This window comes from Salvia hispanica, chromosome 1 (genome assembly GCF_029641045.1).
Source record: "Salvia hispanica isolate PSC_SH4W2 chromosome 1, Shi_PSC_v1, whole genome shotgun sequence".
Classification (NCBI taxonomy): Eukaryota; Viridiplantae; Streptophyta; class Magnoliopsida; order Lamiales; family Lamiaceae; genus Salvia; species Salvia hispanica.
The window spans coordinates 6,459,312-6,484,328 of record NC_142692.1 but is presented as its reverse complement, the minus strand read 5'-3'; the positions used below and the strand labels follow the sequence as shown (position 1 = coordinate 6,484,328).

The window sequence follows — 25,017 nt, the reverse complement described above, 5'->3', positions numbered from 1 at the left end:
TACTACTTCTTTTGAGCACAAGTAAAGGAATTCTCTTATACTCTCACGCAAACAATCTGACCAATGATGAGCCAAGTTCGACTAGAGTCGATATTCACAATAACAGATTGATTTAGAATTAAATTTTTTTAACCTAAAATCTACACTTCTTTTGAACAAATTTACCAACTACTATTCAAGGCAACTGCAGCTGAAAACAATAATATACAAAACGACCATCTTCCTACAACTATTCCTATCACCTAAAAAGACTGTCAAGAAAATAAAAGAAAACAGGAGATGATTTTTGACATAACCATGAAATGGCGCACCCAAAGATCGGTTTATATCCAACAATCCTCACTTGCAGAATCTTCCCGAGGTTCCATTTCGTATTAGGAGCCGTTGAAAAGTAGTTTTTCTCCAGAAGTTGCACTTCTTTTATCAAACAACTTGTTCACCTACGGCGTGATGCATTGTGCCCTTGGCTTTCACTCTGTATCCTATCAGAGTACATCGGAAGGCGGATGATCTCTTTGATCTCGTTCAACAATACATCTTCAGTGATGTTGTCCGTGATACTTTTCATGACCTGTTTTTAGTTTTAGAAAAGCATGATTTTGGCCTGGGGACAGTTTTGAAAAAAAAAAAAAAAGTGGCATTAAAATGAGATACGGAATGTACCTTAGTGTACGTTCTGAAATCATTCGGTGTCCCTTTGTCCACCCTGACCCTCATACAAACCCACACTTTTTCCTCGGAGTTCCACTTACACTCAATAATTTTACCATTATATACTGATGCATCAGGATCATCTGCGGAATGGAGAGCAAGAAAAAACCAACCAATGTAAGCCTTCATTAGGATTAAGAACGGAAAATGTACATGAGTAGAAACAAGATCCTCTGCTCCATGAATGTTTAGCAAAAGCAGAACCAAATAAACATGCTACAGATTAAGTTGGTAGCTGCAAAGGATCATGCTAGTTTTACATCTGGAGTATTTTGATAGCTTCCATTTGATGAATGGCATTTATGATAGTAATACTCCATCCGTCCCTTATAATTTGTCACCATTTGACCCGGCACGGATTTTAAGAAATGTAATAGAAAGTGGGTTGGAAAAGTTAGTGGTATGTGAGTCCTACTTTTATATATTAGTTTTATAAGAAAATGTGAGTGGGAATGAGTTAGTGGAATATGGGGTCTATTACCAAAAATGAAAATAAGTGACAAATTTCAGGGACGGGGGAGTAATTTTTTAGCTGAGGGACACATTGGAGGCAAGTTTTTCTGTATTTACTCGATTCCTTGGGAGAAGAAGTAATTTGCATAATGGGAACAAAAAAAAGGTTTGTACAGAAAAATAAGGCAAATCATAAACATCAGATAAAATTGCCCCACATGGCTCAACAAATTTAAATAAGCCAATCCAGGTTAAATGAAATGATTCTCGAGTCAAACAGCAGTTTCATGTGAAATTCCTGGAAGTGATTCCAAACTCAAAGCCACTAAGACAATGATATATGAACAATCAGTACTCTAACAAAGGAACAAGAACAAAAATACAAACTTCTATTGTTCCACAGAATGTCTCATTCAATCTTTTTGAGTAATAAAAATCAGCTTGACATCCATTTCTTTTGAGATCAAACTAGTTGTTTTTGTCCAACTAAGAAAGAAAAGAAAAATGCATCCAAATTCTGGGTTTTTGAAAATAAACTCCCTTTTTGAGAAAATATAATTTTCATAAATAATCGATTAATCAAAATTGCCTTTATTGAACTACTGACCAGGAAAGACAACCCTATTGTCCATCAATTTCTTCTTCCCATGCTCATAGAGATAGAGCAGCTGGCGACTTTCAACAATCTATAAGTGTTGAAGAAGATAACAAAACAATATTAGACATGACCGTAGAAATAGAAACTAGGTGCTTATTAATTCTTTACGGAAAAATTAAAGAAGAAAAACCTCAAAGAGAAAGTCCACTGAATTCATTTCGGGATACTTCCACTTTAAGAGACCATTGTGCGTCAGTGTAACATAAGGATCATCCCAGCCCTGCCATGAAATGGAAACAATGAACAAATTAAAGTCTAACTTAAAGAACATTGCATAATACTCTAGGTGCAAAGCACCAACATGAATTAATAATAGACTAGTCAACCAAAGTGTTGCTGGTAATGTATACCAAGACATAACTACTAGGACACGCATCACAATTCTCAAATATTCACTAATAATGTGATACTCACTCGGTCATCCTTCACATGAGAAATTTTCAATCCTTCTAAAGTTTTACTAACAAATTTAATAGGTGAGCATCATTAATCAATATAAAAATCAAAATGAGTTCAAGTCCAAGAATTTTAGCGAAGTGAACATTTAAGCAAGACTATCACTGCAAATAAAAAAGGACATCAAAAGTTAGACAGGGTTCTTCTAAGCACCTGGAAAATAAGACCATCTGCTTCGTGAGAGAGATTCGGGATAAACCCCTTCAACAGTTTTGTCACAGTAGAAAGAAGCCAAAAATCTTTCCTCCTTACCTGTCACCCATCAAACAAGTACACAGAAAAATAAATATAGGAATTCATTTGCATCAAAGTGCATACAGAGCTAGTGCGGGGTAGGGAGGGAGAATAACATAAAAAAGTAAGATGATTACGTACCCTGAAAGGCTCCAATTCATATCTATAGTAGGGGTTTTGGCTTTTATATATGTGTTGCCTCTCAAAATTTCGAGGCTCAATGATTTCCTTCTCGACCATTTTCCAGCGTTCATAAAATGGCAGCTGCAAGTAAGCAAATCTATTTAGGAGTAGTACACTCATCTAAAACAAGCGTAATGAAAAAAGTAAATAAAGAAAAGCTATCAGTTGTATAAAAGAATATTCCAGTCTTTTGATTGCACGTTCAAGTCTTTTGATTACGCGTTCAAAGTCTTTTAATTGCAAAAAATCAATATGAAAAAAGTATCAAATTCCATATTCACTTGCAGTACTCCCTCCGTCCAATTCAAGATGTCCACCTTTCCTTTTTAGTTTGTCCAACACAAGATGTCCACTTTCTATATTTGAAAATAAATCCTTCTCTCCACTCTCCTCACTAAAATATTCAACTACCATTTTCAATTTACTTACTCTACCTAACAACTCCTCCTAAAATCCCGCGCCACTAAAAGATGTGGACATCTTGAGTGGGATGGATGGAGTACTTATGTGTCAAACTAAATCCAGGTATTTATAAAAGGTGCTATTTTGATATTAAAAAAATGTTACTTCCAATGCTGGAATTGAAGGGAAATTAGAAGTAGACAGTGTTAGCAAGTTCTAAAACCACAAATACAGAAAAGGAGAAACCTAAGTAAATATAAAGCACACGTGTCACCACAAATCTGTGCAGCAGTGAGTCCATACCTCATCTTGATCAGAACTAAGCCATCAACATAAATTCATGGTCATATTCCCATTTAAAACAGAGACATAATTCAAGTGAATAGCTGAAGATTCAGTTTTCATCAATTGAACAAAAACTTATTTTGATGATTTTATTGGAGGAAATATCCCCATATTCAAGGTTTGTTTTAGGGGGATCCCCATATCAGATGTCATTGCAGTCACAATTATAGATTAAATGCTGGCCAGTAAAAACAGAAGATACAGATGTGCCCCACTGCCAAAATTGTATTAAAGACATAAATCAAGAAATGTAGTACATAAGTAGGCTTTCCATAGATTACCTCTACAATGCATTCCTGATTACAAACCATCATATCATAGACAAGGTATCTTCTTTCTTGCTTATGTGTATCAGGCATCGTATCAATTACCATCTCCCCATCAAGTAAAGTAAAATGATGGTACATTTTCTCGGCCCCTCCCTTCTGAAGAAATAAAATTGCACAAGTGAAAAACAATACTACTCCTGCATAAACAAAAGCCAGAGAGATATTCACTATTTCAAAGTACATGGAGTAGATTCACGTACTTCATTAGTGTGCCTGCAAGGGAATCGCATTTGGACTCTGCGAAAGCTAAAATTCCTATCTATCAAATAACAGCCATCCATAGTGATAAGCATCATATATCTTGTACCATCAGCTTTCCATGTTGCGTAATAGTAACGTTGCCTTAACCGTTGTAAGTTCTCCCTGGTTAGATAGACAAACAATTAGGTCAGTACCTCACAGAATAATGAGTCGATGTCAACACCAATTTACCACAATAGACGGGTGATAATGTTCAAGCTAACTAGAAAACAGAATCAAGGTTAATTCAAGTAAATGTCTACTTCTTCAATCAAGTGCGATAGGATTTTTTTGTTACATGGATGTTGAACTATTGTGCACTGATGTTAGTAAAGCATAAAAATAGGTTCTACTCGGTCATTTCCTCTAACTATGTAACCCAAAGCACATTTGCAATTATCACTAGTAAATCGTTTCAGCAGTTAAATCCAAGTGAAACATCCCATTTCTTAAGTTTACTATAAAGGTTAACAAAATAAATATCGAAATTGAGGGGCAAAGGGTTTGGCTCTTATTCACTTTGCAAAGCTCCTAAGAATTTTCGAATAAATGGCTAGAACTGTAGTAATAGTGGAATGTAAGATGTCACCGTAGCATCAATCTTAAAGAGGTAACCAAGATTGGGAATGAGAATATATTGGTGGACTTATTTACCTACTAAAGAACGGATTGATAAATAACAGCCAAAAAGGTGACTGATGTAATATTTGCCTCCAAACCAAACAGTTTAATATAGAACCCTACAGAACACAGACAACCGCACTTAGATTATCTAGAAAGCGTCTAAGACCTGTCGAGAGAAACTGGATGTGAACCAGGAAATCGTGAAGCTCCTCTACCCTGCAGATGAACAAAAGCACTTTCTATCAGCAACACTGTAGCATATACAACAAAATAAAAACGTGATACTCCAGGAGAACATACCCATCCAGGCATCTTCAGGGACTGGTAGACGAACTGCCTCATCACTACTTCTTGGTCTATAGGAATTTTATCTCCCAGAACATCATCATTTGTCAGTGTCCGTGTCTCATTAGTCTCCTATATGTTTACATGCTCAAGGTTAGATGAGCAAGACATTGATAAATAAGACAAAGAAACTAGAGGGACTTAATCTGAGTTTTTCAAAGTGACGGATGTATCTTTGATGTTTTCATACAAGATGAAAATTTTGATTTTTAAACGAATATACATATATATATAAATGAACACATGCACATACATCTGGAGGAGCTGTAGGACCATCAACACCATCATCATCATCATCTGGCATTGCGTCACCATTCAGATCCAGCTCAGAAGATCTTTTCCACTCTGGGGTTGGAGGGCAAACAACCATCTCTGGTTTCTTCTCATGATAAAAATTATACAAGGCATCAATGTAGTCTGGTTTGTAAATTCCTGGTGGACGCGCTTCAGAAAATGTCTTGATTGCCTGCCAAAAATTCAACAAAGTTAAGACAATAGCCAAACGCATATCCAGCTTCAAGATTCTGAACAAATCAACAACTATCTGACCTGACTAGCGGATATAGGCATTGTACGCATGAGATAGTGGGCGATCATATATCCTGTACGATTATGCCCATGTGTGCAGTGAACAAGAATATGCTTTTTCGGTTGCCTTTGCCGAGCCAGAAATTGTTGAACCTAATAAAAGCATGCAAGGAACTTCAAATGTCTATATCTTTAGAATACAAAGATAAGATAATTCTACATAAAAAAAAAAAGAAATTGATGGATAAAATAACTAGTGATACTTCAAGGTGGCGACTCTGAACTATTTTATGGTTGAACCAATTAGTACATATGAATATCTCACCTGTAAGAACATGTTCAGATTATTGGACTAGTAAAAACATGTTCTGTAATCCTGATGAACTACTTCAACTTAGCACTTCCAATTTGTAATGGGGCTCTAAGTAAACAAAGAAGATTAATACTAGTTTCCAAAGCCTGTAAAAAGCCCAACGCTAGGAACTAGAGAAATTACTAAGTACAAGGTTCTATTATTTAAAAGGTCAAAAACTTATTCTTTGTGGTAAAGGATCTCACAGTTCACCAGGATCATACAATCTGTCTTATAACCTAAACTGAAGACTTACAGCAGCCCTACATAAATGGACAATGCAGACACACGAGATCCATTTTTTTTATCATAAGAGTTCTTTACTTCTTTTACTATCTAAAACAGATAAGCTACAATGGGGAAAATGGGGTTTCTCATAGCATTAAAGGTTGAAGGTCAATTTCTTGATGCCAAATAGCTACAATATCTAGTTAGACCAGTTTGATGCTCTAAAGTTGACAAGAACAGTAAACTTAAAACTATCACCTGAAACTTGCTGCAAAGAAATGAAACTGAGACATAAAACATTTAAGCAGATTCTACATCATTATGAGTCCTAAAAGATATAGGTACCTCATAAACAAACTGATTTACATCCTCACTCTCAGGCACTGAATCACGCCCCTTGCATCGAATCTAAAGAGAAGACAATGAATTAAGAGATGAAAGAGTAACAAATTAAGGAGTAATTCAAACAGAAAATAAACATCCAAGGACGCTGATAGAGGAAATTACACACCTTGACATGCTTGATACCTTCGTCAGTCCAGTTCTTGCGATCATAGTATCTATCTGAATTGGTCAAATCAATCACCAAACCTATCTGGAAATAGAGAGTAGAAAATTATATTCTGCTTTGTCCTCCTTGGGTTAAACTAGCAGAGATTATAATCTCTAACTGCTACTCGGGCATTTTTCTATAGAACTCAATTTCCCCACCACCACCAGCCAAATATATACAAGAGTAGACTAGTTCTATTCTTAAATATTAGATGATACAATAAGAATATCAATAAGTAGGAATACAGTCACGCACCTTTCGATTTAAAACTCTTTGTTGATGGACCACCTGCTTAAATGAGTATCTTTTACCAGGTGGAATTTCTTCATTGAATGCTTCACCTAGAGGAACTTTTGAAGGGATCAGAAACCCTAATATCTCGTGTCCATATGCAGGGCAGTCTAACCAACCTGCAGTGGGGACTTATATTAGCTGAATAAACATAGCACTACCAAGAAGGAAGAGAACTACTATTTTTATATCTATTGTAGCATGCTTCTAATTGGAGTATTGTACAAGAAAATCCCGTGGACACAAAAGACAGCGCAATATCAGTCCTTTCAGGTCCCTTTTCTTTTATCCTAAGAAGTAAATATTGATTACCGGATTACAATTTAACAGTTCCCATTAAACATAAAAGATCCTTCAATCCAAGCACAGCAGAAAAACATTAGTTCTTTCCACATGGGCAGGATAGTATATAGAGAATGTGGCCCAAGAAATAAAGACTAGTAAGTAAAGAATACAAGAGTCGTCCTTTAATATCATTTCAATTTCAATTTGCACTCAACGTATTGCTAACACGCCCCATGACGAGCTAGTAAAACATAATCAGCATATAGTTCACCTGGAGGAAGTCTACTATTAGGTTTCTGCCTTTTAGCTTGATAGCCATCAGCAAGCTGACTTGACTGATATCCATAAGATGGTCTGTCATTGGGATTCTGTCTGCGCATCCTTAGGGTCCTTTCCTCACGTTCCTGATGTAAAAGAAAACACATTATTCAGAAATAAGAAGCAAGCATTTTAAGAGATCTCCTCGGTGTTTCTTCACATCTTTATCTGCAGCATTTAGTAACATAAAGGTGGACCAGGTAATCGGCAAGCATGCAAAACCCATTAAGGTGAATCCATGGGATAATCACAATTACCAGATTCTAAGTATGTTAAAGCTTCCAGTGAATAGTATATAATACTACAATTACAGTTACTTCTGCTTATTGTGTAAGCAACCACACTTGAGCTAAAAAATGAGCAGAAGTCACATAGAGTCAGACCACGATCTGCTCCATTCTGAGAACAAATTGAGATTCAACGATACAAGAGCTAGTACTGAGCTCATGACCAATGACTATGAGTAAGTAAAGGATTTCGAATCATACCGTTACACACCAAATATTTAAATTTGCATATTTTTCCAGGATTTATTAGTTGCATTTATCATAATCTAAACATAGGCTTTGCCAGTAACACTGAAATAATAAAAACATTATCTTGCTGGCTCAAAATAAGACAGAATGATACCCGGCGTGCAACTGAAGCACCACTCTGCTCTTGGTCAACATGTTCATTGTATTCAATATGTTCTTCCTGCGCACTATCTTCTTCTGACTGTGGTGCAGGAAAAATCTCGTCTTCTTCTGACTGTGGTGCAGGAAAAACCTCATCGTCTTCTGGTTCAGGGGAGGCATTTAAGTCCATGCTGGCAATCATTCAAGTTCCAATCAGAATCATTTCTGAATGCAGCACTGGAGATTGTATTTCTGTAATCGTGCCAAATAAATCATTTCAGAACTTATTGCCATACCTAAACAACATTGAGATACTAGCCAACCAGAAATGTTATCTGGATTAAAGTCCTTTCAGCCACTACATTCTTCTCGTATTAGATTATCATAAGAAATTTGTCTAATTTGTGGGACAAAGTACCTTGGCAAATGACTAAAGTAACACCAAATGGAGGAAAATATTATCTAAATAATAAAGAAGGAAAAGATTAACCCACGAGTTCCATTCCCTCCTTAAGTACCTACTGTTAAAGATGTAGATTATATTTTTAGTAAAAATTAAAAAATATCCTATTTCCTGGTATAAATTAGAGCTATCTATGATTTAACATGTGAGACCAAACTACAGTTCCAGTGGAAAAGGAAAGCAATCAGATGCATTAACAAATCAGCCCCAACAACATATATCGAGAGCAAAATTCAATCGCAGCAAAACAACGCAATAGATGATGCAATATAACCCTTCAAGTTCCAACCGAAGTAAGTGTGACTTCTTCACAACATTGTGAACAATAATGTGCAACTGACAAAAAATGCAAACCAAATCGCACCCAGCATCATGGAACAAAATATAACTTATTAAGGGCACTTCCAATTATGAGTTTGGCAATATCAACAAATTTAAATCAATAAACACTCAATGAGAAGGTGCCACATCTTCAACAACAACAGTCAGTGCACTAATTGGAATCCACATTTAGTAGCTTTATCCAGATGTATGTTTATGCAAAGTGGTCGAGCATGCAGTGGAAGTGTGAAACGTATAAAATTGTTCACTGTACTCAGCAGATACAACAAAAAACCTAAAGCATTCCACCCTTGTAATCACAAACGGATTTGTTTCCAATCCCAATCAGAATCTGAAGAAGATTGGGCATAAGGAACCCTATTAATTAGAAATTGCACCTCAAAAGACATCTAATAATCCAATACCACATTCTAATCCCATTAACAAATAAAGCCAGTCTCAGAGATCGCCGTATAACTTACGCAGTCTAATCACTTCCCCAAGGTTGCAAATTTACCACCAGTATCACCTCATTATCAATTCACTCAGTAATATCATCTGTTCAAGAACAGAACCCAGGAAAATCATCCAAAAATTCCTATCTAGTCCCATGCTCTCTCTCTCGCTCTCTTATAGTGCTGAACAAACAATGTGAATGTTGCTGCATACAACTTCAAATACGGCCCAATACAGCACTTCTGCTCTTAATTTCATCGCAAATAACAACTAACAAATCCCACAATCTGGAATAATCAACAAAACACCCGCCAAAAAACAACTAAAACAAAAAAGTCAGGAATCAAAATCATTCATAAGAACAAAACGAGCTCCAACCTCGACAATAAAAGCAGACCAAAATCGAAAGGAGCAGGCCGCGAACCACCCGACTAAAACCCTACAAATCAGCGCACAAAATCGAATCGCACTACAACTCCGCCAAAAACCCTAGAGAGAGAAACAAGCGCCCGTGGTTTTAGAGCGAGAATGATCGCAGACAAGGGTACAATTCAATCCATGAGGAAACAGGTACAAGCACGAGAAAAAGGTTGTTATTACGCGAGAATTTCGCTGGGAGAAATTGATACCGATATGTATATTGCATTTGCATAGCTTCAATATATATACAGGTCAAATCTGCGCGATTAATTCTGATTCAAAGTGTAAATTGTGTGAAGTTGAAGGGTCGAAATGAAATTAAAAGTAGAAACACATTAAAGGAAACATGGCGTATGCTGTAATTCTAGGTTATCTTTGGTAATTATTTTTTGTGGGTTAATTTTCGCCCAACATTATAGCTCTAGCCACTAGGGATCGTGTTAATTTCTCCGAATTGGATTAAAGATAGATTACTTCTCATTTATTTGTGCATAAAATAAATTTAATACAATTTTCAACTTATATTAATTAATTAAAGTTTATTTAACTAATTTATATAAGAAATGAATTGATTAATTAACATACTAGCTAAAAATAAGTTTTTTTATTGAAAAAAATAATTATAATACTACTATTAAAATATAATTATTAATTGATAATTATATCAACATTTGTTTAATAAATTATTAAACGAGTACATAATAATAGTCGTTATGTAATTATTTTTATTATTGTGATTCATAACATTTAATTCAATTATCTACCAAAATCGATATTCGAATGCATTTTTTTCAGTCGAGCCTCAAATAATAGTGCACAGTTCTATTCATTTAGGTGTCATTCGGTTCATAACTAAGTATCATATAATAACCCATTTAGGATTAAGTTGTTATATTATTTTAGTTGGATGAAGTGAATATGACTAATTATCACATGATTATCCATTTATGATTAAGTTATGTGATTAGTTTAATTAGATGGGATGAATATGACTAATTATCACATGATAATCCATCTAGGATTAAGTTGTGAAATTATTTTAGTTGTATGGGATGGATATAACTAAATACCATATAATTATTCATTTAAGATTAAGTTATGAAATTCAATCTAATTAATCAAACCAAACAACCGGCTCTCATAAATATAAATTTTTCCATATAAGCATATATCATGTTTAATATATGCACAATGCAGTATATTTAGTTGTTAGGTACACCACCTTCATTTTTTAAAGGTGTGCCTAATTCGGCATCTACGGTATGATTTAAGTTGTTGATAAAATAATTCTATATGGCGCAACCTATTATACTAGGTATGGTTGGAGTGTCTCAATTCGTATTCCATAAATTTATAGTTGTTGTCAGAAAAAATTAGTAGTACTATAACATTTTTTGATAATGTAGACAATGTTTCACCTCTCATTTTAACTAAATAATAATAAGAATCAAGGTGCGTTTCATGCTACACGAAAATAAATTATTTCGAAAATAAAATGAGCGAACTAACTAATAAATTATTCCAAAAGAAAGAAAAATGATCCATTTTAAAATGCAATCTATAACTAATTAACTGTGGACCTAATAAAATTTATTGAAGGTTTTGAAGACAACATTAGTCTATTACAGACCTCATTAAATATGCTTGATTTCCCCAGTAACTCAAAGTAAAGATAATCTATTCCTTAAAAATGGGGAACAAGCAATAAGATTAAACTAAAAATGACCATAATCCGGGGGTGATAAAAACGACGAATCCATGAAAGTACAACGGCAGAGCTGAAAAACCGAAACATATGACCTTCGCCAATGGCATTGAGTGCTCGAAGAAAGTGGCTTCTTGATTCTTGATGAGCTTCAATGATGCCTGAATCAGTCGACAAAGATTTTCACGAACATCGTATTGCTAGTAGCTAGGGATGAAACAATGGTGGTGAATATAAAGATATGTAGACTTACATCAGACGAAGGTACGGTGATTGGTGTCCTGGTTGACTTTTATTTGGGAATCTTCTTCCTCTTGATTAAGACTCCCATTTGAAGATTCTGATATCTCAGCTGTGAGTCTTTCGTGCTTTTCTTTCAATTCTGGAAAAGCTATGGCCTCCTTGATAGCTTGCTTCATTTCGGTAACCAAAGATAGAATCTTAGCTTTAGAGTCTTCGTCTGGTGAGTTTCCAAGTATCTCCACCTCTGCCTTCAGCAGCTCGATCCTTTCTTTCAAATCTGATGAATTGACAACATCATCGATAATCATGTGGACTTCTTCATTGAAGGAATTTATCTTTTCCAAGGCGGCGTCTTGGTTTTTAGGAACCACCTGCAGCCCCAGGGATTTAAGAACAGTCTTAAATTCTGACTCCAATTCTCCATTCAATCGCATGACCTTCTCCTTTATCTCCGGACTGGAATCGAGATCTGATGCTCCTAATCCTAAATTTGCGATTTCAGCCTTGAGCGTCTCAACCTTGTGTTTTACATCAGGCCGATTCATGAACTCACCAAATCTCTTATTAATTTCGATTTTCAGTTCATCTTTGTTGGTGCCGGACTTGGATAACTCTTTCAGCATTTCAATCTTCGATATCAGGCTGTTGTAATTGGGAGCAGAAGGGAGATTTTTGGCAAATTCACCCTGTAGCTGTTCAATCTTTTCATCCAAAGCATGTAGATTTCTCCCCTTTGCAGCTTCTTCTCTCAGGGTCGAAAACTTCTCCTCCATACCCAGAGCTTTTACAGCTTCATCGTATTCATAGTCGATCTCTATCTCCAACTTTTCCATCATCTCTTTCAAACCCCTCTGTGGGCGTGCTGTTCCTGATGACTTACTAGCTTCCAATACCTGATGTTTCAGCTTTTCAACCTCGTCCCTCAACTCTGATTCAGAAGTCATGCTGATTGGGACTATAGGATCTTCCTTCTTTTTCATGTTGACTTTTCTAATTGGATCAACCGGGATTCCTTCTTGGAACCCACCAACCTCAAGTGTACCCATTTTACGGAACTTCTGAGCCCGATGCTTTAATAAAGTTTCAGTATCCATTTTCACAAGTTCCTGCAGACACCAAACATCCGAGGTTTCTTATGAGTATAGCATACCTACTAGAATGGATAAGAATCATGAACTACTTACATCCATTGATTCAATAATTGCAGCTTTAATTTGTTGAGAAGTCCAATGCGGATCCGTATGTCCACCGCCAAGAGGTTCCTACAAGGAATGGGCCAAAGATCTTAGCAATGCATTACAAAGATGTGCAGAAATCAGTAGTATATGGTTTTAAATTTATCAAACCAAAGAAATCCTAGCTTGATAGTTGATGTGATTAATTTAAAACCAAACTGCAAATGATGCAAATTCCAGTATGTGGAATATATATGACCTTTCTATATCTTCCAAAATTAGTTAATTCCGAGAAGATAATAACAGGATTATAGATGGCTTGGCAGTTCATCAAATGTTTTCTAGTTATTAGCATGAAATGAAATAATAATTGAAGGACAAGAACTACAAAAGAAAACAAAGGAAGAGGAAATATTACAGGGATGGCACCATCACAAATTTGTAGCTTAATGAGCTCTGTAGCTGTAATTTTTAGCTTCTCAGCAGCCTGTTAAGAAACAGAAGCATATAATGTTATAATCATGGAATCTACTCCTTATTTGAACACCGGGTCTGACATTCTTGAACCAACCTTTGGAGAAGCTTTTGCTGTCTTCCATAAGATGGCAGCACATGCTTCAGGACTGTCGCATGGAAATGGAAAGGACAGATCAGAATTAGATTAATTAAGCAAGGATTAAATGAATATGCAAATTACTATCATGACGAAAGTAACTGAAGAAGCCATAAAAGCATGTAATGATATAACAAAAGCATTAACTGCAGTCAAAGCACCTGGCGACATAGAAAACTGCATTTTCAAGCATTAAAAGCTTGTTAGCACAACCAATGGCCAGAGCTCCACCCGAACCTCCTTCACCGATGACAATTGAAACAATTGGTACTTTCAAACCAAACATGGTCCTCAAATTAAATGCAATGGCTTCTCCCTGTTGATGAAGAGTAAGAAATTAGCAAATCAATACTTCATTTCACAATAAAATAAATTTTCGCTATAGAGATGTGGTCCAATACTTGGCCCAATTCCTCAGACTTGAGATCAGCATATGCCCCGGGAGTGTCAATGAAAGTGACAATAGGAAATCCATGATGATCTGCATAGTACATCATCCGCAGTGCCTTTCTATAGCTGTTGAAAAAATATCCCACCATTAGAAATTAATACAAAAATTATTGCCTCATTTTAAATCTTACTGAAATGTTGGAAAATAGAAACTCAATTGTTTGACACAGCATTACACAAGCTTCCAAAGCAAAAAACTCATGATATAGCACAAAATAATCTCTTCCCAAATTCGATATGCATACCCATGAGGAGTGGGCATCCCAAAGTTCCTTTGGATATTCTCTTTCGTGTTCCTGCCCTTCTGATGGCCCATGAACATGTAGCTTCTGCCGTTAATTGTACCAAGTCCGGTGACAATGGCAGGATCATCATATCCAGCTCGATCACCATGGAGCTCCACAAACTATACGCATGGAAATGATAAGATTAAGCATCCATATCACCCTTCATTATTTATTTTGTGTGAACTACCCACTTTTATATTTAAGATAATTTTATGCAGAATTGCATATAAAGACTAGAGGCTTGGTGCAGAATAGCTGTCATACCGTCTCTGTGATGTTGAAGATATGATCAAGGAATGTTGGTCTGTTCGGATGCCTTGCAATGTTCACACGTTGTATAGGAGTCAAATGCGTGTATAGGTCTTTCAGAGCCTGCAATCAATGTGGGAAATAAGATGAATTACCAATGACATTGATTGGAAATAATAAGAGCCCGCAGAATTGCAGTCTAAATCTCAAAATGGCCCAAAACTGTTCATCATAACAAGTTGATAGGCATGCAATTGTGGCTTAAGATGGAACATTATGTGGAAACATGATTGAACAGAAAATGGCAATGACACCAGATGCTACAGGCTAAACCTGATGGTATTTGTTCTCCAGTGAGATAATCTGATCACTGAAATCGAGACCAGTTTCATTTGCCATCTTTTGCACCTACACCAAGAAAAGCAATAAAAGATCAAATCAAGACATCAAAATTTCAGTGTCTAGGTTTCATGTGAAGAAAATACTAATGCTCCCTTCATTGTGATTATTTGGTCTATGTTGGACGCACACATAGATGATTACAGGCAAATCAGCTATCATAATCGTCAATGAAGCATTTCCCAAAAGTTCAAGTACTCAAATATTTTAATTTTCAGGACCACATTACAGTGCGTTTATAAATTACTACTGAATATAGAATGATCAAACAATCAGGGTAGATGGAGTAGGAGTACTATAGAGGATTAAAAGAGCCATACATCAACTATTTTCTTTTGCAAATCCATGAGAGGTTTCTCAAAATCCAAAGTCACTGGTTTTGGCTTCTCTTTCAAAGGCTTGAAAGGTGAGAGGTGGCTAAGCACTCCACCCTTCACACTGAGATCGGGATCTTCTGGCCAAGGATATTCATTCTTCTTCCCTTTCTTAACCTTTGCCACTATGGAAAAGTCTCTTCTTCTTGCTCCAAGACGGGATCTTCCAAGGGCCTTGAGGGGTACATCACAAATGCCATTACACAAACTCCCAAGAAGATCTGAAGCAGTAGGTTTCGAGGCCAAGTTCCCAGCTAATAACGCTGGAGATTGCGCCATGCTAGCCATGTTTCTGGTGCAACAAAAACAATTAGGTGTGAGTCAATAAAAAACTCACAAAGATACTAAAAGTATTAAGAAAAGAACTGATGGAGCCAAATAGCAACCAACCAAAATTCAAAAAATGAACAATTTAAATACTTCAAACAAATCTGATTGATGAATCACATAGAACCCATAGGTTTGAAGGCTTAAAGATTTAGATCATATAAGGTATTAGCTGCAGCAATGGAACCAAACACAACCGTACCAGATAGTTTTCAGTTTATAAAAGTTAAGCTTAAATTGCAGTCCCAAGCTTACACAGCGACCTATACTTCAGTAATCATCTCGAAATCAAATTAATACACGGATAGGAAAATGCAGCTAAATCAAACAAAATCAAAAAAATTATGCACAAAAAATAAATCAACAACGCTAAAAGCAGACGGATCTCCAGCTCCAGGAATCCAGGATCAGAAAGTTGCACCTCAACAACCTTATTTTTTCAACAACAAACACAAATATTGTGTCATAGATTGGTACCTCTCGCACTCAGCTGTATATTTAAAACAGGAAAACACTCCGAGAAACAATCGCAAACACCAAATTACGCGCTCATCCAAGCATTTCAGGAAATGACCTAATCCAAACAAAAAGAAAACAGGCGAGAAACAAACCTAGATGGAATGCAGCAGCAATCGGAGAGATCCGATTAAGAGATTCGAGTATCGGATGTGAGCTCTCCTGCGCTTTAGATAGAGGGAGGTAGGGAGAGAGAAGGGGAAATGGTATTAGAACAGCTGAAGCATAGGGCAAATCGTCAGCGAGAGCTTTGGCTTTGTGCTAATTCACACACAGATTCACACTGAAAATAACGATGCAGTTTTTTCACCCATATACATATTCATCTCCTTTTTTTCGATGTTTTCTATGCCTGCCAAATCTAGCTGCGTTTTCCTTTTTTTTTTCTTTTTTTTTTTCTCTTTTTAGCAACGGACATTACAAGAAATAACCTAATTTCATTCAAACTGAAATTAATTATCTAATCATTTCCTCAAACTTTATAATTTATATATAGTAGATTAAAAAGCTTTTAATGTAAATGCCATATTCAAATGGTTAAATTTTCATGAACTATATAACTAGATCAAAACAAAATCGTTTCATTACAAAATATATTAGATAAATCAAATTGAGTTTACTCAATTGAATCAAAGCTTATAAGTGTATATGATTGCTCTTTCATTTAATTGAGTTCAAAAGTTGATTTAACTAATTTGTTTGGTCCATAACTTTATAAATTTAAAGTTTAATAGAATTCATATTTGGTTCAGTTTGACCTAGTTTTATGCATTTATTGGGGATGGACCGAGGAAAATAAATGAAAAATGATAAGTTCACGAGTACTGATATTATTATTTTTATTTTTGATAAAAGTTAGATTCCACTACCCATTTAAAATAATATTGTCGCATTTCTTAAAATAAATTGATAGTCACAATGTTACTAATTACTACTATTATGCTAGATCAAAATTTTATTATTGCCCGTTTGTATCATTCTTCTACCCAATAATTTGATGAGTGAATTACATAAATGGTACCTGATCTTTCACTTTCGCACGAAAACGGTACCTGATCTTTATTTTATATCGTTTATGGTACCTCGTCACTAAAATACCCCCTTTCCAATTCAGAATGACATCCATGTCCCAGAGGGTAGGTTTGTAATTCCAATTGATGTCATTATTATTGTGGCAGATTGTCTCACTACTGTATTTGAATTTTAGCACCAAGTCATATCAAACTTTTTTTTTTCCCTTTTTATATATATATTTTACTCAACTCCCCTTTTGTCTATTTCTTCTCTCATTTCCTTCTTTCTTCTTTGTTTCTTCAATGTCTAGGTTGTCAAGTACTTACGAAAGTTACTCGGGTGAAGGAAGAAACGGGTGTCGTTGGCTTAGAGTTGAGTACGAAAACTGTTGGTGTCGCCAAAGAGCAAGTCTCAAAATAGTGGCTGACGCACGACGAGAATCTTACGGTATGTTGTACTTCGTTTGCGAGAAGAAAGGTAAGGTTGGGGGTTGTCATTTTTTTCAATGGTGTTATCCAAAGTCGATGGACAAGGATTCTGTTGGGCAGATTCGTCGAGAAGACGTTGACGAAGTTGAATCACAAAGTTGTGAAGATCGAAAGTGTGGCCGGACAGTGGGAGCTGGATGTAAAGGGAAAGAATTTTTTCTTGTATGTGTTGCTTGTTGTTCTTTAGTTGTTGCAATTGCTGCTATGGTTATTAGTTTGGTAAATTAGATCCGTCTATTGGAAGCTTAGTGTAATACAATTATGTTCAGTTGATTTGGGGAAGACAACTACATTTGTTATTATTTTGGTACTACATTTGTTATTATTTTGGTACTACATTTGTTATTATTTTGGTAGTAATGGTGTTATTATTTAGTACTATTGGTTTTGGTACTGCAGTTGTTATTATTTTGGCACTACATTTGTTATTATTTTGGTAATAATAAACTACGACTAATTATTTTGATACTACATTGTTATTATTTTCGTATAATGGTGATAATAAAATGTCTATTGGTGTGTTAATATTTTGGTACTACATTTGTTATTATTTTAGTACTGATGGTGATAATAAAATGTGAATTATATTTGGTACTATTGGCGATAATAAAACGTGAATTAAATTTCAACACCCTAAAATGATTGCGAAAAGTAAGACATATCAAACATGAAAGACAAAAATATCTATGCAAAGTTCATAACCATAAACTGTAGATTGTTATGCTTACAACAAACGAAAGCTGGATCGTAGATTCACTATAAACCTGACAAAAATCATCACCAGTCTGCCATCCCCATGGGGATACCATGTCCAAAAAATCAAAAACCACCTGAAATGCTAGGCTTCAATCGAAGTCCGTAAAGTTCAAAGTTCATGACAAAACAAGGCAGACTGCACGTGATTTTCACAAAATGAAACACAACACCACAACAAAATCCCACTATGACACCCACAAGTTTAATCTGCGTTTCTGCGACGGCCACACCTCTGAGCCCTCCTGGTGACGCTTATTGGACGAGGTGGACCTGCCGCTCCTGCTATCCCCCGAGTAGGCTGCCCTCTCCCAGCTGCTGGTGCTTGTCTGGCCGGAGCAACCCGCGGTGCGGCAGTTGATCGACTTGAAGATGGCCCCGCACCAGATTGCGGCTGGCTAGAAGATGCTCCACTCCTTTGACTAGTCGGTGTCGGTGGTCGAGGGTCGTTTTGACAGGTTCTCCTGTTGTGCCCTATCTGACCGCATCGACTGCACGTGATCAAGGTTGACCGCATAAGTTCTTCGACCCCATTCTCACGATATTGTACCTGTGTTTCCCAACAAGCAAAATTATGGTAACTTAGTGGCATTAGCTGATTTTTGTAGCATAACATAAGTACCTACTTATCAAATTAAATGTATCAACTGATTTTGCTTTCATTTAAAATTGGAAAAAAGTGGAATCAGATGTGAGAATATCACAATGATGTGGCATCAGTTAAAGGCTATAGGAGTATAATATTGCAAAACTTGTTTGGATTTCACTTATTTGCAAGAGGATAGAAAGCATGCACTTATTTCTAATTAATTTAATTACTACAAAGATGTATCTGTATTATGGTAACTTAGTGCTCATACCTGATTTTGTTCTCTTCTAACCTTGCGTGGGCGGCCACGTTGCCTTTTTGTGTTAGGGGGAACCAACTCGAAACCAACTTCCGACGATCTAGGCCAATTTTCCATCCCGTTGATAGGATACAAGACATGCTCGTAGAGGGCAGTCATGCGGATCCGTGAGTAATACTCAGACACATAATCTGTGATGGAATCGCCGATCTTCAAAATGGAGGCTGCCGCATGCACACATGGGATACCTCTGAGTTGCCAAAGCCTACACGTGCATTTCTTTGTTTGCAAATTCACCACAAACTGACCATAAGGGCCAGTGACTTGGTATTCATGCTCACCGTTCCACAACGATCTCCACGAGGTCGACTCTGCGGCTGCTTTATCAATAATCTCCTTGATCACAGGAGGTACCGGGAAATCATAGTTCTTCACCCACTGACCTCTGATCTGTATGCGCTCCAGCTGCTGTGTTCGAATCTCCTCCAGCATGGTTATTATTGGCTTCTCTCGAGCAAGAACAATCTTTGAGTTAAACGTCTCACACATGTTGTTGAGCTACATGACGTGTCACGTATTAAAATAATTGACAATGTGAAGTCAATATAAAGGAATACCTTGTACTGTACTTGCAGTTAGTAGGTTACCTGTGTATCACAAAGAGTGTGCTCAGAGAAGAAGGCCTTAATCCATTTCTCCTTCGGGGCAACTCTAGTCAGATACTGGTGTGCATTTGTGTTGAACACTTGCATTGCATCCATATTTTGGTCAAACTCCACGACCGTTGTGCTAGATGAAATCCCCCACATCCTCTTCTTCAATATGTCTCCGGAGAAGCGCTTCTTGTAGTTGTTGTACATATGTTGTACGCAAAATCGGTGTTCGCTTTGTGGATATTTTTCACCAATTACCATACCCAAGCCCTGCATAAAGTAAATTGAAATAAATACAAAATTTATACTTCATATACAATAGAAAATGTTGTACCTTTTGTTGGTCCGACATAAAAACATATCTAGGAGGATTAGCCGATATATCCAGATCCTCGTCTAGGAAATCCAGAAACCAATGCCATTGCTCGTAGCTTTCGGTCTCGGCAACTGCCCAAGCTATTGGCCACCATCCATTGTTGGGATCGATGCCGATAGCGGTGAAGAGCTGACCCTTGTACATCCCACGCAAGAAACATGCGTCAAGGAAGATTATTGGTCGACAAAAGCGTTTCCATCCAACCTTCAATGGCCCTAAACAAATATAAATCCTACGGAACCGAGGGCCAGAGCTCGAGCTCGTTCTTTCATCATCGTAGTGTATGTGGACAGTTGATCCAGGATGCGTCCTCAATAACTCCTCCTTGTAGTAAAAAAGTCTCTTGTACTGATCCCCAATCTTTCCATAGATGCCTTGCAGTGCCGTTTCTTTAGCCCGATTTGCCTTCATTCTGCTGATAGTTGATCCGAATTGCTCATCTACACATTGTCGAATAGCTGTCAGTGGAATGTGAGGGTTCGCTTTGATCTTTTCTATGAACCGTTGCCCTAACCACTTCGACGTGATCCATCGATTATTCTGTACCCTGGAGCAAGTGAGCGAATGTCTTCTATTCATCGTCTGTACAACATAGTCTGTCATGTTATGAATGGGATTCTTCCTGAAGTAAACGAACCACTGACAGCCACGTCCAAGGCACACGGCTCTTAACCTTTTCCTGTTATTGACCTTGATGTGGATATCCCTCTTCGACAACACTGAATACTGTCGGAGTGTCTCCCTAATGTACTCTCTATCACCGAACACATCCCCAACACTCCAGTCCGGCAAGCCATCAGTGAGAGTGAATGTGCGACAACGAATATTGGTCCTACGCCTACCTTCTTCAAGATCAGTTGTGTCATGTAGATCGGTATTCGCCAAATCATTAAGCATGTCGGCTTCTTCTGCCAGCTGCCACCCATCATCCTTCCTTTTAGTAATTTTTGCTGAGAATGATCTCTTCCTCGTGGTTTTGGAGGCATTCGAACCAGATGCTATTAAGGGACCGCTTGGGTTTGCAGAAGTATCTACTTCAACATCAGTACTTGCCCGGACTAGCTCCTCGAAGTACGAAGAAAAGAGCTGCTCGTCTCTACACATGTTGTTGACAGATATGACCTGGACAACATCATCGTCTGAATCTTCATCACTACCCTCATTGTGTAGAGGGCAATCTTCCCAACTTTGAGGCGTCTGGGCTTCTAATCCCACTATGTTCTCCCCTGCTGCAGCTAGGTTTTCCTCTTCAACTTGGGGTCTGCCCCCGCCCAAGTTATCATCTAGAGGAGCTGTATCGGCCAAGTTTTGCGAAGCTTGAACATCAACTCCGCCAACATTCTCCTTCATCTGTTGCCCTGCTCCACCTTCAACCCAATTTTCAAGGTATTGCTCCCAATTTTCCCAATTTTCTACCAAGTTATCAATGAACGAATACTCATGTGGTTCACACAAATTACACAAATTATTCAAATCGGGTCTATACACTTCATTCTCGGTTCCCAAGCAACTTTCCACTCCACTGCCTGGTGCATCGGATGATACTTCAACAGGCTATACCACATAACGTAACAACACAGTAGATACCTAATGTTAGTACACTCATCAACTCCTAGTAACCACTAATTTCATAATATTAAATACGATACCCACTTTATAACTAACTGTTTCAGTCTGTGGGGCTGGTTGAATTTGCACAAATGATTCCTGTAGGACTTGCTCCTCAACTTGTACATTTGGTTGTGACTGTGCAGGTTCAAATGGAACATCAGTAATTTTCTCTACTCTATGCGCTGCCACACGATGCTACAAAAAAATTTAAATGAAGTTAGTACACCCTAAATTCAAAAAAAATTTAAAGGCAGTTGGCTGAACATCAACTACTTCAACTACGGTTTCTTGTAGGGCTTGCTCCTCAAATGCAGGCTGAACAAATGATTCCTGTAGAACTTGCTCCTCAACTTGCACATATGGTTGCGGCTGTGCAGGTTCAAATGGAACATCAGTAATTTTCTCTACTCTATGCGCTGCCACACGATGCTACAAAAAATTCAAATGAAGTTAGTACACCTTAAATTCAAAAAAAAAAATCAAATGCAGTTGGCTGAACATCAACTACTTTAACTACTGTTTCTTGTGGGGCTTGCTCCTCAACTTGCACAGATGAAGGTGTATCAACTAGTGTTGCTTCGGGCTGTAAGGTTGGCCGATCATCTCTCAACTACAAAAAAATGCAAAAGAACAGACAGTTAAAATAAATTTCAGTTTAAGTTCAAAAATAATAACACATGCAGTACCCAAAAAATAAATTTCAGTTTAAGTGCGAAAAAATAATAACACATGCAGTACCCAAAAAATAAATTTCAGTTTAGGTTCAAAATAATAACACATGCAGTACCCTAAATTCAAGTACCTGTTCCACAGTTGCACTAAATTCATCCATCAAAAATTTCAAAATTCTTGATTCATCTACCTCTTTCTTTCTCCATTCTTCACGTGCTTTAGCCAAACTACTCACTAAATAGTCTTCGAACTCTACATCCTGCTCATACCACTCAAGCAAAGGTATTCCAGGATTGACCTTCGCCTTCTTCAGCGGCTTCTGTTTCGACACAACCAGAGGGGGCTCGTCGATTTCCTCTATCACTACACCCTTCGACTTAGGACTGAAATAATCCTTCATATATGCCTCTTGGTCCTTATGCTTTCGGGCTCTCGCTTCAACTTCGGTGATCTCCAAAACATAAACATGCACAATTCTCTCTAGTTTGTTAGCCAACTTTTTGAATCTCTTCAAGTGTTCCTCATCAATAAGTGGTTCGAGAGGATGACCAACTTTAGTGCCATGACATGCTTGATTGTGGGAAGGATGGCAGTAGTAGAACTCACAAATGTATTCTCTGCGATAACCTAATTTAAGCACAATGGATGACTAGTCCAGCAATTCGAATTGCCGGATAGTACAATTATCCACATAATTCAACATACCCCCTACATATTCTTCGCCAACAAATATACCCCCATGGTGAACGGCCAAACTAAACCTATCAGGCCTTCCAGCTGAGTGACAATGAATGTAAAAAATCATTAACAAACAAATCAAGTAATACCCCAATTCAATGGAAAAAAAATTGCAGCTGGCGATGCCACTACATTCCTTCATCAATGAATTATATATAAAAAATAAAATAAACTTGAATAACGTAAAATGTGTATGTGTTACTCTAACCACATGACTACGGTACTGATTTCTTGATATATAGGGTAATAATATGATCACCAAATGCAGATTGCAGAAACATGAAATGCTCAAGATTCTATGAAAAATAAGAAAAAATGACAACTTTTTGCATTCATAAATCCATGGTGCAAAAAAAAAAATTCGCAGTGCCCAAGAAATGCGGATGAAACAAACATTGGAGCATTAGCTAAATTCATGGTGCAAAAAAGCAAAAGAAACAACAATTAAAAAACCGTTTAAGACTCACCAAAAAAAAAAGCCGTTTAAGAATAACAAAAAAATCAGTCATATGTATATAGATATAGAAAAATAGTTGTTCACTTACAATTGCAGCTACGGACTAAACTTTTTTTTTGCCCTCCTTTAACTTTGTTGCCAACACCAATGCCGAAGGGGAAACAAATATTTACTATGACTGTTGAATTTAAGATTACTGCAAAATCGAGCAATGAAACCAAAAAAACTCACCGTATTCATTTTTCGGGTTGAATATATTCTGTCCACGACCACGGATGTCCCACGTCTCCTCGTCTACATCTATTATATGAGGAGCTTCATAGCCAACCCCGGAGCTAGAAGCTTTCGATTTTGAAGACGACGCCCGCCCTCTTTTCTTGGGGGGCATTTCTCACCGTTTAACGTCAATAGCACAACACCGACGGTCGATTTCTTCAGTCGGCCGGACGTCAGATTGAGTGGAAGGGAGGTAGAGTGAGAGTGGTAGATGAAACGGTGGAGGTTTTAAGTGAGAGAGTGAGAAAGTGAGATGAAGTGGCATGGTGGAAGGATGTTTAGTGAAAATGAAATTGTTGACGTGTCAACCATCCATTGAAGTAAAACATAAGACAAAAATAATGTTACTGTGCATGAGATCAAATCATCAAAAATTCGCTCCTAACACTTTGCATCAAATCTTCAGAAATTCGCTCCTGACACCCTGAATATCTGCAAAAATCAGACATTTTTTATTTCCAAAATTACCCCCATCTACCTAATTTGTCCTTACGGGGTAATTTGGGGCGAAATTTATGCTAGGTACCGAAATTGTGATTAATAGATACCATAAACGATATAAAATAAAGATCAGGTACCGTTTTCGTGCGAAAGTGAAAGATCAGGTACCATTTATGTAATTCACTCTAATTTGATTATAAGTCTAGTGCATTAGTGTATCTTCAATTTTATCAACCTGGACTATTAATATTATTATTATTGTTATTATTATTATTATTTTGGAAATTTTTATCAACACGCATATGAGTCAGTTGTCACATTATGAGTTAGGTGATACTTAGGTAGGATTTATTCTTTGATTATTTTCATTGTGGAGCAGTTGACAACTATATTAACAACAAATTGATTGAGCTCATTTAAATTAAATAGTCGCATTTCTGATAAATTATTGCTAGGTAACTATTGAGTTAAATGATAAATTATAGGTACGTCTTATTACTTTTTAGTAAATTTGTTGAATTATATATAATATACAAGTAA

The 25,017-nt window shown here is 36.9% G+C and overlaps 3 protein-coding genes and 1 long non-coding RNA gene across 6 annotated transcripts; 1 reads left to right on the top strand and 3 right to left on the bottom strand.

Moving 5' to 3' along the window:
* Positions 1-22: 22 nt before the first annotated feature.
* LOC125222779 (uncharacterized) lies at positions 23-10,026 on the bottom strand. 3 transcript variants are annotated; one of them, XM_048125586.2, is made up of 18 exons: positions 9,771-10,026; positions 8,166-8,343; positions 7,489-7,621; positions 6,897-7,051; positions 6,600-6,683; positions 6,434-6,496; positions 5,530-5,661; positions 5,234-5,446; positions 4,936-5,052; positions 4,802-4,851; positions 3,972-4,134; positions 3,724-3,867; positions 2,654-2,776; positions 2,432-2,530; positions 1,953-2,042; positions 1,772-1,850; positions 664-794; positions 23-571 (listed from the first exon to the last, which is right to left on the bottom strand). In XM_048125586.2, exons 2-18 carry the CDS (start codon positions 8,340-8,342, stop codon positions 437-439), a joined length of 2,088 nt encoding a protein of 695 aa, XP_047981543.1. In that variant the 5' UTR covers position 8,343; positions 9,771-10,026; the 3' UTR covers positions 23-436. The 3 variants fall into 3 exon arrangements, with proteins under 3 accessions (XP_047981543.1, XP_047981541.1, XP_088918800.1); XM_048125584.2 differs by having other exon boundaries at positions 8,166-8,404; positions 9,771-10,025; XM_089062674.1 differs by lacking the exon at positions 9,771-10,026 and adding an exon at positions 9,419-9,706 and having other exon boundaries at positions 8,166-8,404.
* Positions 10,027-11,356: 1,330 nt separating this feature from the next.
* Positions 11,357-16,511, bottom strand: CAC3 (acetyl Co-enzyme a carboxylase carboxyltransferase alpha subunit). Its single transcript, XM_048124680.2, has 12 exons — positions 16,246-16,511; positions 15,254-15,599; positions 14,868-14,942; positions 14,550-14,657; positions 14,244-14,404; positions 13,950-14,064; positions 13,710-13,864; positions 13,507-13,558; positions 13,354-13,422; positions 12,945-13,022; positions 11,771-12,866; positions 11,357-11,678 (listed from the first exon to the last, which is right to left on the bottom strand). The coding sequence occupies exons 2-11, from the start codon at positions 15,593-15,595 to the stop codon at positions 11,772-11,774; spliced, it is 2,250 nt and encodes a 749-aa protein (XP_047980637.1). The 5' UTR covers positions 15,596-15,599; positions 16,246-16,511; the 3' UTR covers positions 11,357-11,678; position 11,771.
* A 646-nt stretch (positions 16,512-17,157) lies between these two features.
* Positions 17,158-17,985, top strand: LOC125212275 (uncharacterized). Its single transcript, XR_016134439.1, has 2 exons — positions 17,158-17,611; positions 17,713-17,985. It is a non-coding gene; the product is annotated as an uncharacterized LOC125212275 (long non-coding RNA).
* Positions 17,986-18,368: 383 nt separating this feature from the next.
* LOC148933170 (uncharacterized) lies at positions 18,369-21,827 on the bottom strand. Its single transcript, XM_089063352.1, has 4 exons — positions 20,241-21,827; positions 19,901-20,176; positions 19,266-19,811; positions 18,369-18,955 (listed from the first exon to the last, which is right to left on the bottom strand). Exons 1-4 carry the CDS (start codon positions 21,630-21,632, stop codon positions 18,611-18,613), a joined length of 2,559 nt encoding a protein of 852 aa, XP_088919478.1. The 5' UTR covers positions 21,633-21,827; the 3' UTR covers positions 18,369-18,610.
* Positions 21,828-25,017: the final 3,190 nt, after the last annotated feature.